This window comes from Gilbertella persicaria (genome assembly GCF_025201335.1).
Source record: "Gilbertella persicaria strain CBS 190.32 chromosome Unknown B0P05scaffold_8, whole genome shotgun sequence".
Taxonomy (NCBI): Eukaryota; Fungi; Mucoromycota; class Mucoromycetes; order Mucorales; family Choanephoraceae; genus Gilbertella; species Gilbertella persicaria.
In genome coordinates, this window is record NW_026251969.1 from 86,213 (window position 1) to 101,402 (window position 15,190).

A 15,190-nucleotide genomic window follows, 5' to 3' on the forward strand; every position below is an offset into this window, starting at 1 on the left:
TGACTCTTATTAGGTTGATTCGCGTCACACACACACACTTGTTTATTTTAAAGACAGCTATTTTTTTTCTTTTTTTCTTTTTTTATTTATGATGAAGAGTACCATTATCAAGAAATTGTACAAGGTCTACTTCTTCGCGTCGTTTTCTCATACGAGCCTTGATTTGTTGTCGTTCTCTTTCTAACATGGTTAAAATAATAAACTGTTTAGATCTTTCTTGTTCCAATTCAGAAGCTTTTAGTTTTTGCCAATTCAGATGTTTGTTGCACTTTTTACTTGATGGACAGATTGTATAGGGTTTTTGTATCGGGTGTTGATGACTATCCAACAGTTGGTCTTGGTCTACTTGATCCACTTTTTCCCAATAGACATCAGGCCAAGCAAGTCTTGAATCAAATCCACACATGTCTTGTTCTTTTTGGATGGCAAATGACAATAGCTTTGATTTGAGTTCGCCTAATGCAATTACTGCTTTTGCTTGTAGTTTTTCATCCTTGACTCGTAGTAACCTTGATCGGTCATCGAGATCAGCATAGCTGCTTAGTTTACTTCGAGAGAGAGGGTTATAGTGATAGTCTAGGTCTTCTACTACTTTGGTCTTTTTCATTTCAGCCAGTTCAATACGAGCACGTGCGACTTGCATGCCACAAACATCTGTACAATATTTACTGAGGTGACCTAGATTCGTACCAATCCTGGCTGCATTATTACAGTTTGGATTAGCACATTTAGGTTTCCATATTGTCTTTTTTCCAGTGACTATAGACTATCAGTCAATATATATATATATATATATATATATATGTAGACACAAACTTACGTTTAGCACAACTATCACAGAAATACAGGTCAATAAATTCGCCTTGTTTTTCACTGATACCAATACATTCCCCATGAAACCATTGGTCACATTTATCACAGGCAATCATGAATCGAGTACCATCATAAGGGCTTTTACATATACAGTACAGTGTATTTTTATCTACAGAAATATCAGGTTTTGTTGTTTTATCATGCGGTAGTAATAACATGGTGGTAGGTGTGCCAGATGTACTTGAGATGGAAGATTCACTAGGTTGATTTCTCTGTAAAGGAGGTCTGCCTCTTTTTACTTTCTTTATAGGCTAATAAGAGATATAAGTATATATATATCTAATCAACAAAATACTTACTCTCTGTTGTTCTTCTTCTTTGAATAGTTTTTTTGTATCGTCTGATTCAGTCCCATTATCAGAAGCATCAGAGATAGAATGTACAGGGTATTGACTCGATGCCAGTGGGTATTGTTTATAATGTTCTTCAGGTGTCTCTACAGGTTGCCATTTGAGTACAGGTGCTATTCGTTTTCGTAAAGGTAAACGATTTGTGTTGGATTCTATGGAACGTAATAAAAGATCACTGTTGTTCTCTACTTGCTGAGACATGGTTTTATTATTATTATTATTATTATTATTTTTTTTTTACAAGGGATAAAAAATAAAATAAAATAAAATAAATGAATTCTAAGTGTAAATCTCTCTCTTTTTTTCTATGTCTCTCGCTCTCCTCTCTGTCTCTGTCTCTGTCTCTCTCTGTGTGTGTGTGCGTGTGTTTCTCCTGATGTGACGTACTTTTTTTTTTTTTTTTTATTTTTTATTTTTATTTATTTATTTTTAGGAGAGTGATAAACATTCTTCCTTCAGCCCCGAAAACCCAATACTTAACACGTTTCATTTTCTCTCTCTCTCTTTTCTTTTCTTTTCTTTTCTTAACAATCCCCGGTATAATTACTTTAAATGAACAAAAATACAGTTGGTGTATGTGTGCGTGTTATGTTTGGTACGGCAGCTACTTATTTAAGGTAAAATAACAATAAAAGAAAGAGTTATTTATCTCTTTAGACAGAGTAATCGAATGATCATGACAGGTTCAGCAGTATCCATTGTTGCTTTTTTGAGTAAGTGACAATATCTCTTTTGATGACCATTTAATTTTCCTTTTTGTTGTTAAGGTATTCGAGGATTATTTTCATCAAGGAGAACAAAATCAACTCATCTATCACCACTTGAACATTTAAAAGTGTTAAATAATGAACCAAGATCCATTTCTTCCATTTCATTTAACATGCCAGTCAATAATGTTCATCGTCGATTATAGATTTTATTAGGATGAATGATCAATATGACTAAAACCCAGATCAAGATACACATCATATTGACTAATAGAGACATATCAGCCTACGATTGCATATGTAGACTTACTGTTACAGATCATCAAGTCAGAAGCAAATTTATTGGTATTGATCTTCTTTGCTGTGGTCAGTCCATCACCACTCAAGATAATAAAGCTTGTTGAAAAGATAAACAAAGCTATAGATAATAATAGATTAAGTTCCTGAAAATACTTTATCTTGTCTGTCACAAAAGGTCCTTTTAATAACGTCTTGAATCGAACATGAGATACACCACCCAATAAAGAGATACACCAGAGTTCTAGTAACAAATAGTCAGATATGTTTCATCATACTATCGCTTTACCAATGCCATAGACAAGTTGAGGTATAATTTCTTTAAATGTAACATCATAAAGACCTGGCTGAGAAAAAGTGTATTGAATGACTGGAAACAGAATGATATTGATCATGGTCCTATAACTAGCATGAATCTACAGCCTATGATGTAGACACAATAGACTTACATGATAATATAAAATTTAAATTCTTTACTACTCATAAATCTTGCTTTGGCTACCAATTTAGCCAAGTATTTCCAAAAGCATTGCAATAAAAGTAATGTACCACTAGCCCATACTAAGTTATTTATCTTTTTTTTTTTTTTTTTTTTTTTACATTTGTAACGAGAATCCAACACATAAACTGTAATCTTATTCTGTCAATAGAGCATGTACTTTTGTAGGTTTGTTTTACCTGTAGGTAGGACAAGATCTCTGTCTGCCTGTGTCCAGAGTATTTCTGGCTTGGTTTGAATATGCCCTACAAGAACTGCATATCCTTCTTGATATTTAATCTTACAAGACATGATATCTAACAACCTATAAAAAGATCCCATTTTATGCTTCGTTTGCTTACCATAGTAGAGTTGAAATGGCAACATGATCAATAACCATGCTGTCACAAAACTCTTGAGGTCTCCCTGTTTAAATTTCGAAAACTGGAGACACCCAAATCCACCTGTTGTCTGGATGCGATACACAAGCCAAATAAAGACATAACTCAACCCAATGATTCTTTCTTTCCTCTCTTTTGTCAGTAATATCCTACATATCAATGGACCTACGTAAAAAACTATAGTCACTGAGATGGGTCATTGAAAAAGATAAAGAAAACGAGTTTTTCTTTCCTCCTCATAATATCCACTTTTTTTTTTAAAAAAAATAAGGAGGTAGGATCAAGGAGATTGACAAGTGGCAAAACAAACTCCGTAAGCGGACTTGACCATGGATTATTTTTTATAAGCAGAAATCCCACACCCATTCTCTTTTTTTTTTTTATTATTCTTTTTCTTTAATATGTCTATTGGAGGTCAAAATACTTCACATATACGTTCAGGGTAATATTATAAAAAAAATGGATGGACTGCTTATGTTTTAATAAAAATAGACATGAATTAGATCAAGCCAGACTCGAAGCTTATTTAATCCAACATGTCCCTGGATTTAAAAGACCTTTGCATATCAGTCAATTCCAATTTGGTCAATCCAACCCTACCTATTTATTAAAGGACGGCAAGTAAGTAGAAGAAAGGGAGAGAGAGAGAGAGAGGGAGGGGTATGAAATCAAACAAAAAGATCTCACGAATTCAAGCCAACAACAATATGTGCTTCGTAAAAAACCACCTGGTGCTTTGTTATCCAGTACAGCGCATGCTGTTGAACGAGAATATCGTATTATTCATGCTTTAGGCACACATACAGATGTGCCTGTACCTAAAGTATATGTGCTCTGTCGAGACATTGATGTGATTGGCACACCTTTTTATGTCATGGAGTTTCTCAAGGGACGCATCTTTGAAGATTGTCGTATGCTTTCTTTGCCTTTTGAAGAACGCAAACAACTGTAAGTTTCTTTCGATATGATACATCACTCATGACCTTAGGTGGTATGCTGCTATTCACACCTTGGCTAAATTACACAGTGTGGATTTCAAGACCATTGGTCTGGAAGACTATGGCCGTCACCATGGCTTTTATGATCGTCAGATGAAATCGCTTGCCAAAGTCTCTCATGCTCAAGCCAATGTGCAAGACGAAACAACAGGCGAACGTGTAGGCCCTATTCCGCGCTTACAGGAAATGTTTAACTGGTTTAAACAAAACCAAGCACGCGATCAAGCCACGATTGTCCATGGCGACTACAAAATAGACAACTTGATCTTTCATCCTACCGAACCCCGTGTGATCGGTGTGCTTGATTGGGAACTATCGACAATCGGCCATCCCTTTTCGGACCTCTCTAACCTGCTTCAACCGTTCTATGTCCCTGCGGTCGATAATGCAGGCCTGTTAGGATTCAAAGACGCTACAGACCCTTTGCCTATTCCTAGTGCTGATGAATTGATCAGCATCTATTGTCAACAACGCAAACAGGCTCTGGATCGATGGATGTTTGCCGTGGCCTTTTCGTTTTTCCGATTGTCTGTGATTTTGCAAGGGATTGCAGCTCGTGTGGCTCGTAAACAAGCATCGTCTGCTGAAGCAAAGACCTATGCTGCTCGATTTATTCCTGTAGCCAACATGGCACTTGATATCATAGACAAATCATATACGAGTAAACTTTAAATATGACCTCGAAGGGCAATTTGGCCCGTGACAAATGAGACCAGATCGTCTTGATTGTTTTTAACATGATATGCCTATCCATCAGGGAGAGATGAGTTCTAGAGAAATGCTGAATGCTTACTTTTTTTTTTTTTTTTTTTTTTTTTTTTTTTACTTTTTGAATGGCTTGTTTGTCTTTGATCGTCTCTAATTGATTAAAAGAGACCAAGTCTCCTTGAATGGTCTGTTTTAAAAACATCTCTGCCTAAACATAGAGAGATCAGTGGGATGTTTCATGACGATGTTTTCTTACTTTGTCAGCTGGTTCGCCTATTTGAATAGCCACCATATGAGTTGTTTGGTCCGTAATACCAAACGTTGTCAATGTTTTGCCAATCTAAGGAACACATAAGTATATCGATCCAAAACAAAACAAAAAAATTTACATTATTGGTGCCTCCAAAATTAAACAAAATTTCAGAGTGAAGACTGTATGTCTTGAGACTGCCTGCTGCTTCGTCAGACAAGGCACGTTGGGCTGCTAATAAGACAATAAACTTGTCAAGGACCTAGGTATGTATCAGCTTACTTGTTCATACTGGTATTCATACCAAAGACGCGTTGACTAAGGCCATATTCAACGTAATATCTTGTTGGTGGATTCTTTGTCTAAGTTCTGAAGCATTCTTGACGTTTTGAAACAAGGCAATATGGACCTGTTTATCAGGAAAGAGTTCTAAAGTATATGATTCCATATGAAAATAAAAAAAAAGAGAAAAGTGAAAAAAGTCACAGTAAGATCATCCTCCTGGACCACCCAAGCAATTCTAATTTTATGGTTCCGAACTGTTTCAAAACAAGTTTACTTAATAACATGTGAGATTCGTTACTTTAAGGTAAAGGGTCAATGCCACTCAAGAGGATGGGGGGGGGACTCTGATTGAGGCTAATAAAGGGTATAACACAACTTGGCCTGTTTTTTTTTCTTTCTTTCTTTACTTTTTATTTTCCTTTTTCTTTTTCGCTTTAACATGGAGATTTCTAAACTCTTAGTCCAAGATACAGAAGTCATTAAACCTTCAACAAAGAAAACTAAAATCAAAAAACGCCATGCATGTACTTGGCTTGGTTGCATGAAATCTTTTAGTGAGTCTATATATAAAAAAAATATCGTCTTATATACTTTTTTAATAGCCAGACCATCAGATATGACCCGACATTACCGTATTCATACAAATGATAGGTATAAATAAAGTTGACATATATACATATATTGATCCTATATATAGGCCCTATCAATGTCCTTTGGAATTCTGTGGTAAACGATTTATTCAGGTAACATAGACATGTATCCAATCAGATGATTCATAGTAATAGCGATCTGCTTTAACTGTTCATGAGCGTACACATTCTGGTGAAAAACCTCATATATGTAAATACCCTAGTTGTAACAAGAGCTTTGCAGACAGTAGTGCCTTAGCCAGACATAGGTAAATAAATAAATGATTTCTTTCTCATGCTTATGTGTAGGCGTATTCATTCACAACCTCGATTATATGTCTGTACAGAACCCGATTGTTCTAAAAGGTACAAACATGGCATTGTATACATGTCATTGATTCCATATCCCTTAGTTATATCAAAAAATCCCATTTGACAAGACATTTACGTCGAGGCCATTGCAAAGAAGACAATACACCCACAACACCTGTTGAACCTCCCATTTCATTGGATGAGCGATGGTATTTCGATAAACCCATCTTGGCTCATTATCCAACTTGTTATTTATAAAACATGATTATGTAACAACTTAAAACAAGTTTCAATAGCTGTAACACAATGATAAATAAAGAAAAAGGCAATTTTCTTTTTGAAAGTTCTTTTTGTTGTACAACATGAGTTAATTACATGATATCATGATTAGTTATACATATGACATGAATCTTTTTTATTTTCTAGCCTAGGTAGAAAAATTAAAAAAAAAAATAGGGTATGGGCATATAATTGAAGAAAGAAAAATTGGGTAGTATAACAGAGGAAAAAAAAAGAGAGAGAGAGAGCCAGCCTTAGATAATTGAAGAAAGAATAATAATAATAATAAAAAAATGAATAGATATCACCAAAAGAGAGAGTACATAGAGAGAGAGAAATAAAAAAAAAAAAAAAGACAATAAGAGAGAGAGAGAGAGAGAGAGAGAGAGAGAGAGAGAGAGAGGAGAGTTAATGACACCGAGAAAACTCATTTCTTGACCTCTATAACCGGTAAGAAAAAAATATGTATATGTATAAACAGAGTTTCTTGACGCATAGAACAATCCAATTTGTACCCATTTTCAATTGATTTAACTAGGAGATGGTTTCTTGGGACACATCATGGAGTAATGACCTTTTTGACCACAGTGAATACAACGACCGTCAGACATAGTTGCTTAAATATATAGATATAAAAAATAGGTGTATTCTTATAAAGTAAATAACAAAAAAAAAAAAAAAAAAAAAAAGAGGGAAAAGGCTGTTTATATACACTTATACATCTTATTTTTAGTTAGATGCCGATCTTCTCCGGCACGTGGCATTTAATGTAGCACAAGCCATTGGATTGGTGCAATGTCTTTATGAATAAAAAAAAAAAAAAAAAAAAAAAACCTATTGTTAATAAGACGCGGTTACGGAGGTAATGTATCTGCTCCGATTATTATCATAATTAATTGCATAACTCCGGTAATGAAACGTGTTTGATGTAACAATGAACAATATATACTCTTCTTTGCTTTCACAACGTGGATTGTTATGGGTACACACAGCCATTGTTATACACTGACCTCAAATAAGAATTAGCCCAGTTTTGTGTCATTCGAAGGTATCCTAATCCAAGAGCTTCTTTAATATACTTAAATGCGCTCAGTTTCTTGTCAAGATATTTATTTTAAGACAATATAAATAAATAAATAAATAGACATTTATACACTTTATTGAAATCAAGTAGAGAGCATAACTAATATTTACATTAGACTATAAATAAAATTAGTGGCAGATATGAACCAGCCTATGTAAATCTTCTCAATTGCATTCATACTACTACACAATATGACCAACCAATATTAAGCTGTGATGCCACCAAGTACTGATTTTTAGAAGAAAAAAAAAATTTTTTTTTTTTATGCTTCTCTTTCAAGGGTCAGCTATTTTGTGCTTTTATTCAAATGGTCTTGTTCAAGGCCATTGTATTGATAAAAATAACAATACGTGTCCTTATAGTTTAGCAGGCACTCGATCAGATCATGTTGATCCTCTTCATCATGCTTGTATGGAACCCGATGACTTTTACTCTCTCTTAATTCAATCTCATCACAGTCAAGAAAAAATAAATTTGCTTGTACGACGACCTAAAGATAATGATGCTGGCAATTTATTTACTCGTGAACACGACAACAATAACAAGTATGATTTCTTATTTCAAACACATCAATTTTTATCTGGTCAAAAGGCATTGGCTATTCAACACAAATACTTTGGTTCATCTCATGATGAACACGTCGTCGTTTGTATTGGCCCTGTCGAATGGAATCAACAAGACGAATCCAATGATGTCATTGCTTTATCATGATTCAAATGAAGCAACCCCGCCCCCCTTTTTTTTTATTTTTACTTTTCTTTATGATACAAGTATTCACTGATTTTGATGGCACTTTGTCCTTGGATGGTAAAATAAATAAAATTATTTTGTTTATTTATTTGCATTAGACACGGGTCTATTGTTGATTGATGATCATCGTTCAATGGGTCCTGAACGTAGACGCGTATTAGAACACGAAATTATGGATGGTGTCAAATCTTACAAGTAAGAGACCTCTTTGGATGCATTGACTGATCAACATGGTAGGGATGCACTTCAAGAAATGTGGAATTCAGTCCATATCTCTTGGGATGAAGCATGGTCTGAATACTTAAACCGTAAGTAAACTATGCTTTTTTTTTTATTTTTTAGCTCATCATGACTAGACTGTCGTGTTGATCCCGGGTTTCCTTCTTTTTATGATTATTGTCGAGAAAACAAGTTTCCTGTGACAGTGGTCAGCAGTGGTCTATCTCCTCTGGTTGAAAAGATCATGACTGACTTTTTAGGTGATAAAGCAAAAGACATTGAAGTCATTGCTAATGGAGGTCGCATTGAAGACAGAAACTGGCATATTATCTGGAGAGACGATAGTATTTATGGCAATGACAAGTCTAAAAGTAAGTTTTGTGTTGATGTCAGTACTTAAGTGTATGAATAGCACTTGCCAAGGCCCGTGAAACAGCAGAACAAGATACCATCTTTGTGTTTTGTGGTGATGGCGTATCTGACATTTCTGCTGCTAAACATGCCGATGTCTTGTTTGCTCGTAAAGGTCGTGATTTAGAATTCTATTGTAGACGAGAAGATATTCCTTTTATTCCTTTTGATACATTTAAAGATGTAGAAGACGTAGTTAGAAAGCTTGTTGATGGTAAAGCCAGAATAGAGAAATCAACCAGTGGTTTCTGTCAAGTAGTGGACAATTAAAGAACTATTTTATTATTATTGTTCATTTATTTATTTTATTTTATTTTATTTTATTATTTTATGCTACTTATCAAGTCCGACCACCGCAACAGGATTTTTTTTTTTCTTTGACCTTGAAGCAGATGGCTAGCCAAGTAGAAAATCCTCCCTTTTTTTGTAAAGAAAGATGGTAATGTTAAGCTTATAGAAAGTAGAAACACGTTTTGTATACAAACATATCAGATATAACCAAATGGATGGATGGATGGATGGATGGATATCAGAAAAGAAAAAAAAAAAAAGAAAAAAAGTTGAGCTTACATATCTTTGTTTTTATGCAAAACTTTGTTTCTACTTGAATATATATATATGACATATCACTTACATCTATATAGTCTCTCGTCGTTCCCGAAAGAACTACTTTCCAGCACATTATCCGTCTTCTTAACACCAACGTCGACGGTCGTGTCAAGATTCAGATTGCCTTGACTTCCATCAAAGGTGTGGGTCGTCGTTTCGCCAACATTGCCTGTAAGAAGGCTGATGTCGATCTCACCAAGAGAGCTGGTGAACTTTCTTCTGAAGAATTGGAACGTATTGTCACCATCCTCCAAAACCCTGCTCAATACAAGATCCCCAACTGGTTCCTTAACAGACAAAAGGATATTGTTGATGGCAAGTCCACTCAAGTGATCTCCAACGTTCTTGACACCAAGTACCGTGAAGATCTTGAACGTTTGAAGAAGATCCGTAACCACCGTGGTCTCCGTCACTACTGGGGTATCCGTGTCCGTGGTCAACACACCAAGACCACTGGTCGTCGTGGTCGTACTGTCGGTGTCTCCAAGAAGAAATAAACAAATAAATAAATAAAAAAAGGAGGAAATTCGTCTCGTTAAAGAGAGAAAGAGGGAATTTTTATTGAAAAAATAAAACATTCTTATTACTTATTAAACATGCATGTTGTAAGCTATATATATATATATATATATATATATATATGTATGTATGTATGTGTGTATGTATGTATGTATGTGTGTATGTATGTATGTATATAATTTAAAGTCTTCTAAAGGTCTTGAAAGAACCCGATCTGGCTCCAACCACATCGCCATCCAATTTGCTTAATCCCATCAAGAAATCACCCATTAACTCCTCTTGATCTTCTGCACTGTCTTCTATACTATGTAATGATCTTGTATCTAAAGAAATAGAAGCAGGGCGCTGTATGCCATCAAATGAAACCCGATCGCGTAAATTAATGATCGTAGGCGGCTGAGATGCTTTCTTCTTGACCACGGTCGATGCACTGAGCGATCGACCCAGTTTAGGCACAGAAGGTTCGGCAGATAAAGGGGTTGAATTTGAAATCTTGGGAAATGTGGTCTGTATCATAGGCTTAGAGGCAGCCAAGTGGCGAGAAGGTATCTGTTGTTGCTTTTCTTCCATGGTATGTGTAGGCAGTAACCAATCATGAGGAATTTCTAGGCTTTTTCGGTGATCATGGTGGCGTGGATTAGGCAACACAATATGGGGTCTCAGAATAGCAGAGTTGCGTCGATGTGTGTCTGAGGGTTCAACCGTGCTGTAGAGATCAGCACTTTGTGTCTTGCGATGACAGGATGGTGTCACCGGCTCCGTACTCTGTTGAACATCAAGAGAAGTAGACCGAGTATGGATAAGAGACAGATGGTTGAGTAAAAAGAGAGGATCATCTTTTAAGAATTGAATGGCTGTCTTCATGGTTGTGACGACAAAACTATAGACAGAACCCTCTACCATACGAGCTAATCGGTAATGCTGCATGTAATAAATCGAACTGGCAATACGTGGTACATGACTCTGTACAATAATATAGGCAAGTAAAGGAATCATTTCATCCGATGTCACCGAAGTATCTTGAACATGTTAGGGGCGCCTGTCTACATCTGTAGGACTTACCATGCATGCCATTGCCTGTACCCTGTATATAATCATGCACCGCTGAGGAGATGTGGTCCAAGGTTGTCTTGACCACCGCTAGTTTTTCAAGAGGCGTAAAAGCAATATGCTTCAATGTGGATGTGTAAGGTTCAATATGATCATTGGAATCCAATTGTCTCAAGGTGTCAATGGCTTGTTTGAAATCAGAAGCACGCATTTCTGAAATAGGATATCGAAGTGAGTATTGAGAGAGTTCGACATCTGAATAGCAATCACAAATGGTGTCTACATAGCGGTCGTGTGAAGCAAGTAAAGATTGTAAAGATTGAACCCAAATCTTTTTATGTAAAAATCCCATCACTACACTATATATATAAGAAGTCAGTCTTTATCTATGTATGTTTATATATATATGCCTTATTACTTTTCAACCAGTTCTAAAAATCGATCATGTTCAGAAGGTGTACGGCATGAATCTTGTAACAAGGTATTTCTTTCTAATATGGTCTATACAAAAAAAAAAAAAAAAAAAAAAAAAAAAAAAAAAAATGAGTCATAGAAATAATAGAGAGGATAATTACTCTGTATGTCTTCATATACATATGCTGTATTCTCTCTACAGTCGCTTTGTTATAACCTTTGATATATACATAGGAGTCAGTGAATTCTTGTACAGCCAATTGTAATTCATAAAGAGCTTCCAAATTTTCGGAAAACATATTCAAGAACTCTAAATCACTATATGAATTTTTAAGGGAGTTTTTATGAGTTTCAAACCTAAAGCATCTTCTGACTTTACGTTCTAGAGTTACGAACAGGCGGAATAGTAATGGCATGCTTTTGAAAGTGTTGGTATGTCTATCAAGTATAAGTAAGATAGATACCATGCTATGTCTCACTTACGGGAGGATCACCTTCTAATAATCTGTCAATCGAGAACAATCTGATTTTTTTGTTCTTCAAATACACTGTTTCTTCTTCCATGATATGCACTGTACGTTCTTCTTTAAAGCCTATATAGATGTCAGATTTTTTTTAAAAAAAAATACAGATATGTCACAGTTACCTAGAATCGTTGTGATGATAGGAAAGTCCAGTGCAATGATTTTCTGTTTTTGCTTCGTAGCAACGTATTGACCGCAGAAATAAGGAGATGGCTGAAAACAATGTGATTCTATATATCTAAATTTAAAAAAAAATTATGCAATGCCTCAATTTCTTACCAATGATATCTTTTGTCATGACCAGGCCTTGAATGGATTTAGAGTGTGGGATACACACTATAGCTGAGTCACAAAACAACGAGTGAAAATGAGTCGTGATATGTTTATAGAAAAAGTTCTCATCTATGTCTTCTGGTGTAAGGGATTCTGAGTTGTCTAGGATTGGCTCATCAGCAATACTGGTCTGTATTAAAGAAGAAAGTCTAGGATAAGCTGAAGAAGAAGAGTCGTTGAGAATACTTGACTTTTTTGTCTTTACGCCTGCTTTATGAAAAAAGGGCAAGTCCATGTTAGATAAAGAAAAATAAAAAAATAAAAAAATAAAAAGAAACAAAGAAGGGGAACATTTTATACGATTTTTCTCAACAAGACGAAAAAAAAAAAAGGGTGCGTACTACATATTTTTAGCTCAGTCACAATGATGGCACACACATACTTTTATTATTATTATTATTATGCATCATTCTCTTTTAAATTCTTTGTTTCGTTTTGATGTATAGAGAACTGCTCTTGTTAGTGTTGTTGTTGTTGTTGTACAAATTAAATAACCGCAGTTTTATCTGAAATAAAGTCTATCAACCTTATTCTATCGTGATACAGTGTAATAGATTTCCATGTCATTGGTTAAACAGTGCATAAATTTATTTATTTTTTTGTTGTAATAAGGAAAGCATTTCTCTTTAAACTGTCAAAAAAAAAAGAAGAAAAGAGAAAAAGCCACTCAGCAAATGAAATTGCTTTAAAGTAAGTTACTATTTTGAGGCTAAAATAAAATAAAATAAAAAAATAAAAAATGCGCCCCAAAAATAACATGGTGTGTTTTTTTCTTTTTTTATATTTCTTATCTTTTTCTTTCGTTCTTTCTTTTCATGCTATCACGACATTTAACAAACAAGATACTTGATATTCGTCTTGAAGAAGAAAAGTTTTATTTTCCTGGAGAGACTATTCAAGGTAAAAATTATAGAGAACATATAAACTTGAAAAAAAAAAAAGACCTCAACATGAAATAGGTTTTGTTATTGTTCACCCAAAAAGTGCAATCAAAGTCAACTGTATTCAACTCAAATTCTTTGGTGAAGTTTATATCAACCTGAAAGAAAAAGAATACAACACGTTATTTCAAAAGACACTTGCACTTTCGGTATACCCTAACAGCACTACACCTAAACAGACAACGTTAGATGCGACTGAACATAGTTTTCCTTTTGAATTCATTGTTCCAAAAAGCTCTGATTTACCGAGCTCCATGGAGGTAAGCTTATCTTACACACTCACCACACACTGAGTCTTGATATAGTTTGGTAAAAAAGGTCATATTCGATATACTATCCGTGCTGTATTGGACAGACCCATGGTACCAGAATCCCTGTGTCCCAAAACAGACTATATTGTGTCTTTGCTTGAATACATTGATATTGAACAACCTCAATTCAAAGTGCCACAAGAAAAGAGTCAAGACATTATGCTGCCAAAAGCAAAATACAATCAGAAATGCATGTTGAGAGCATCGATGCCTCGTTTAGGTTTCACAAGAGGTAATTTGTGAGTGATTGAATCTTGACTGACGAGTTTTAGGTGATATTGTGCCTCTCAAGGTCACAATTGATCATTTTACATCATATGAACGTAAACATGGTGTGACGGTGGACTTGGTTAGAACGGTTGAAATTAGAACAACGCGACACACGATCTTTAAAGAAGCTGTCTTAAAATCAACACCTTACGATATGCATATCACACATCAACAACAAGCCATCACTTGTCAAATCTTGATTCCAACATCTACACCCCCTTCCATTCGCTATAAAGATAAAGTGCTTCGATTTCATTATAAAGTTCGAATTTCAGCGGATTTTGGAAAGAAGGTAGTGTGTACCTTGGATCTGCCTATTGTGATTGGCACTTGGCCTCGCGCAGCTGTGCCTATTGACGATGATGATGAGGATGAGGATGATGAGCAAGAGGATAAGCAGAGTTCATTTCATTTAGACAGTTCCATTATTACAGAAAATGAAGATGATGATGAATCTTACAAGTCATGTTCCCTAGACGACACACGCCACTTGTCTTGGCAAGCTATTTCCGCGCAACCAAAAAACAATAACAGCGAATGGCCAGTGAGCAGATCAGACTCCGTCCATTCCAAGACATCCTCCACTAGTTCTTCTGAGCATTACTATTATCAACACATCAACCATTTATCAAGAAATACGTCACAATGTACGACTGTTTCATCGCCTGATAGACTTCCTTCTTACTACAACAACCTGAATACGAATGGCCATCATCGTTCATCTTCTATTTATTCAACAGAGTATCCTTCCAGTCAAAGACATAGTTATCATCAGCGACTATCGATGGCATCGATGCCTCCTTTGGTCACACAAAACCCGCCACCCCCGCCACAACCATTGAATTACCGATTTCCCATGACAAGGTATGGGGAGGAAGCCCCTTCTGTCCTGCTTGAAACAGATGTCCCTACGCATATTCTTGAACCCATCTCTACTCCACAACACAAAACACTCAATGTATCAGACAGTGATAGTAATAGTAATAGTAATAGTAATAGTAATGGTAGTAGTAATAGTAGCAGTAGTAGTAGTAGTAGTTCTTCTGAAGATTCAGACGAAGACGATTTACTTGCAATCATTGAGCGAAAAAAGAAAAAAGAACAAAAAAAGAAAGCCACACATTCATAATAGAACACACTGTAACATAGTACCATTTAGTAACAATAATAATAATAATAATAATAATA

The 15,190-nt window shown here is 35.3% G+C and overlaps 11 protein-coding genes across 11 annotated transcripts; 6 read left to right on the plus strand and 5 right to left on the minus strand.

Annotated features, from left to right (window-relative positions):
* Positions 1-82: 82 nt before the first annotated feature.
* On the minus strand, positions 83-1,424 carry B0P05DRAFT_569343 (uncharacterized protein; the record flags this gene model as incomplete). The annotated part of the gene is made up of 3 exons (XM_051581246.1): positions 83-759; positions 821-1,124; positions 1,173-1,424. 3 exons carry the CDS (start codon positions 1,422-1,424, stop codon positions 83-85), a joined length of 1,233 nt encoding a protein of 410 aa, XP_051437481.1.
* Positions 1,425-1,990: 566 nt separating this feature from the next.
* On the minus strand, positions 1,991-3,353 carry B0P05DRAFT_530483 (uncharacterized protein). Its single transcript, XM_051576865.1, has 8 exons — positions 3,276-3,353; positions 3,068-3,229; positions 2,906-3,022; positions 2,828-2,861; positions 2,677-2,778; positions 2,517-2,626; positions 2,241-2,471; positions 1,991-2,197 (listed from the first exon to the last, which is right to left on the minus strand). The coding sequence occupies exons 1-8, from the start codon at positions 3,304-3,306 to the stop codon at positions 2,121-2,123; spliced, it is 864 nt and encodes a 287-aa protein (XP_051437482.1). The 5' UTR covers positions 3,307-3,353; the 3' UTR covers positions 1,991-2,120.
* A 154-nt stretch (positions 3,354-3,507) lies between these two features.
* B0P05DRAFT_569345 (kinase-like domain-containing protein) lies at positions 3,508-4,776 on the plus strand (the record flags this gene model as incomplete). The annotated part of the gene is made up of 4 exons (XM_051581247.1): positions 3,508-3,548; positions 3,599-3,727; positions 3,803-4,054; positions 4,095-4,776. 4 exons carry the CDS (start codon positions 3,508-3,510, stop codon positions 4,774-4,776), a joined length of 1,104 nt encoding a protein of 367 aa, XP_051437483.1.
* On the minus strand, positions 4,773-5,510 carry B0P05DRAFT_464780 (kinase binding protein CGI-121-domain-containing protein; the record flags this gene model as incomplete). Its single annotated transcript, XM_051574232.1, has 5 exons — positions 4,773-4,850; positions 4,931-5,020; positions 5,069-5,152; positions 5,202-5,324; positions 5,367-5,510. The coding sequence occupies 5 exons, from the start codon at positions 5,508-5,510 to the stop codon at positions 4,773-4,775; spliced, it is 519 nt and encodes a 172-aa protein (XP_051437484.1).
* A 129-nt stretch (positions 5,511-5,639) lies between these two features.
* On the plus strand, positions 5,640-6,615 carry B0P05DRAFT_530492 (uncharacterized protein). The gene is made up of 6 exons (XM_051576866.1): positions 5,640-5,901; positions 5,950-5,998; positions 6,045-6,090; positions 6,133-6,245; positions 6,286-6,342; positions 6,390-6,615. The coding sequence occupies exons 1-6, from the start codon at positions 5,787-5,789 to the stop codon at positions 6,544-6,546; spliced, it is 537 nt and encodes a 178-aa protein (XP_051437485.1). The 5' UTR covers positions 5,640-5,786; the 3' UTR covers positions 6,547-6,615.
* Positions 6,616-7,915: 1,300 nt separating this feature from the next.
* Positions 7,916-8,362, plus strand: B0P05DRAFT_530497 (uncharacterized protein; the record flags this gene model as incomplete). Its single annotated transcript, XM_051576867.1, has 1 exon — positions 7,916-8,362. The coding sequence occupies one exon, from the start codon at positions 7,916-7,918 to the stop codon at positions 8,360-8,362; it is 447 nt and encodes a 148-aa protein (XP_051437486.1).
* Positions 8,363-8,418: 56 nt separating this feature from the next.
* B0P05DRAFT_530498 (HAD-like domain-containing protein) lies at positions 8,419-9,328 on the plus strand. The gene is made up of 5 exons (XM_051576868.1): positions 8,419-8,458; positions 8,500-8,596; positions 8,639-8,709; positions 8,758-8,991; positions 9,033-9,328. The coding sequence occupies exons 2-5, from the start codon at positions 8,535-8,537 to the stop codon at positions 9,299-9,301; spliced, it is 636 nt and encodes a 211-aa protein (XP_051437487.1). The 5' UTR covers positions 8,419-8,458; positions 8,500-8,534; the 3' UTR covers positions 9,302-9,328.
* Positions 9,329-9,533: 205 nt separating this feature from the next.
* On the plus strand, positions 9,534-10,137 carry B0P05DRAFT_602469 (ribosomal protein S13/S18-domain-containing protein; the record flags this gene model as incomplete). The annotated part of the gene is made up of 2 exons (XM_051583268.1): positions 9,534-9,590; positions 9,676-10,137. The coding sequence occupies 2 exons, from the start codon at positions 9,534-9,536 to the stop codon at positions 10,135-10,137; spliced, it is 519 nt and encodes a 172-aa protein (XP_051437488.1).
* Positions 10,138-10,339: 202 nt separating this feature from the next.
* On the minus strand, positions 10,340-11,023 carry B0P05DRAFT_464870 (uncharacterized protein; the record flags this gene model as incomplete). The annotated part of the gene is made up of 1 exon (XM_051574238.1): positions 10,340-11,023. One exon carries the CDS (start codon positions 11,021-11,023, stop codon positions 10,340-10,342), a length of 684 nt encoding a protein of 227 aa, XP_051437489.1.
* On the minus strand, positions 10,688-12,823 carry B0P05DRAFT_349226 (uncharacterized protein). Its single transcript, XM_051573601.1, has 7 exons — positions 12,427-12,823; positions 12,270-12,377; positions 12,107-12,216; positions 12,003-12,061; positions 11,785-11,941; positions 11,628-11,710; positions 10,688-11,568 (listed from the first exon to the last, which is right to left on the minus strand). Exons 1-7 carry the CDS (start codon positions 12,713-12,715, stop codon positions 11,157-11,159), a joined length of 1,218 nt encoding a protein of 405 aa, XP_051437490.1. The 5' UTR covers positions 12,716-12,823; the 3' UTR covers positions 10,688-11,156.
* Positions 12,824-13,295: 472 nt separating this feature from the next.
* B0P05DRAFT_464838 (uncharacterized protein) lies at positions 13,296-15,131 on the plus strand (the record flags this gene model as incomplete). Its single annotated transcript, XM_051574235.1, has 6 exons — positions 13,296-13,380; positions 13,527-13,681; positions 13,727-13,964; positions 14,005-14,546; positions 14,877-15,006; positions 15,058-15,131. 6 exons carry the CDS (start codon positions 13,296-13,298, stop codon positions 15,129-15,131), a joined length of 1,224 nt encoding a protein of 407 aa, XP_051437491.1.
* Positions 15,132-15,190: the final 59 nt, after the last annotated feature.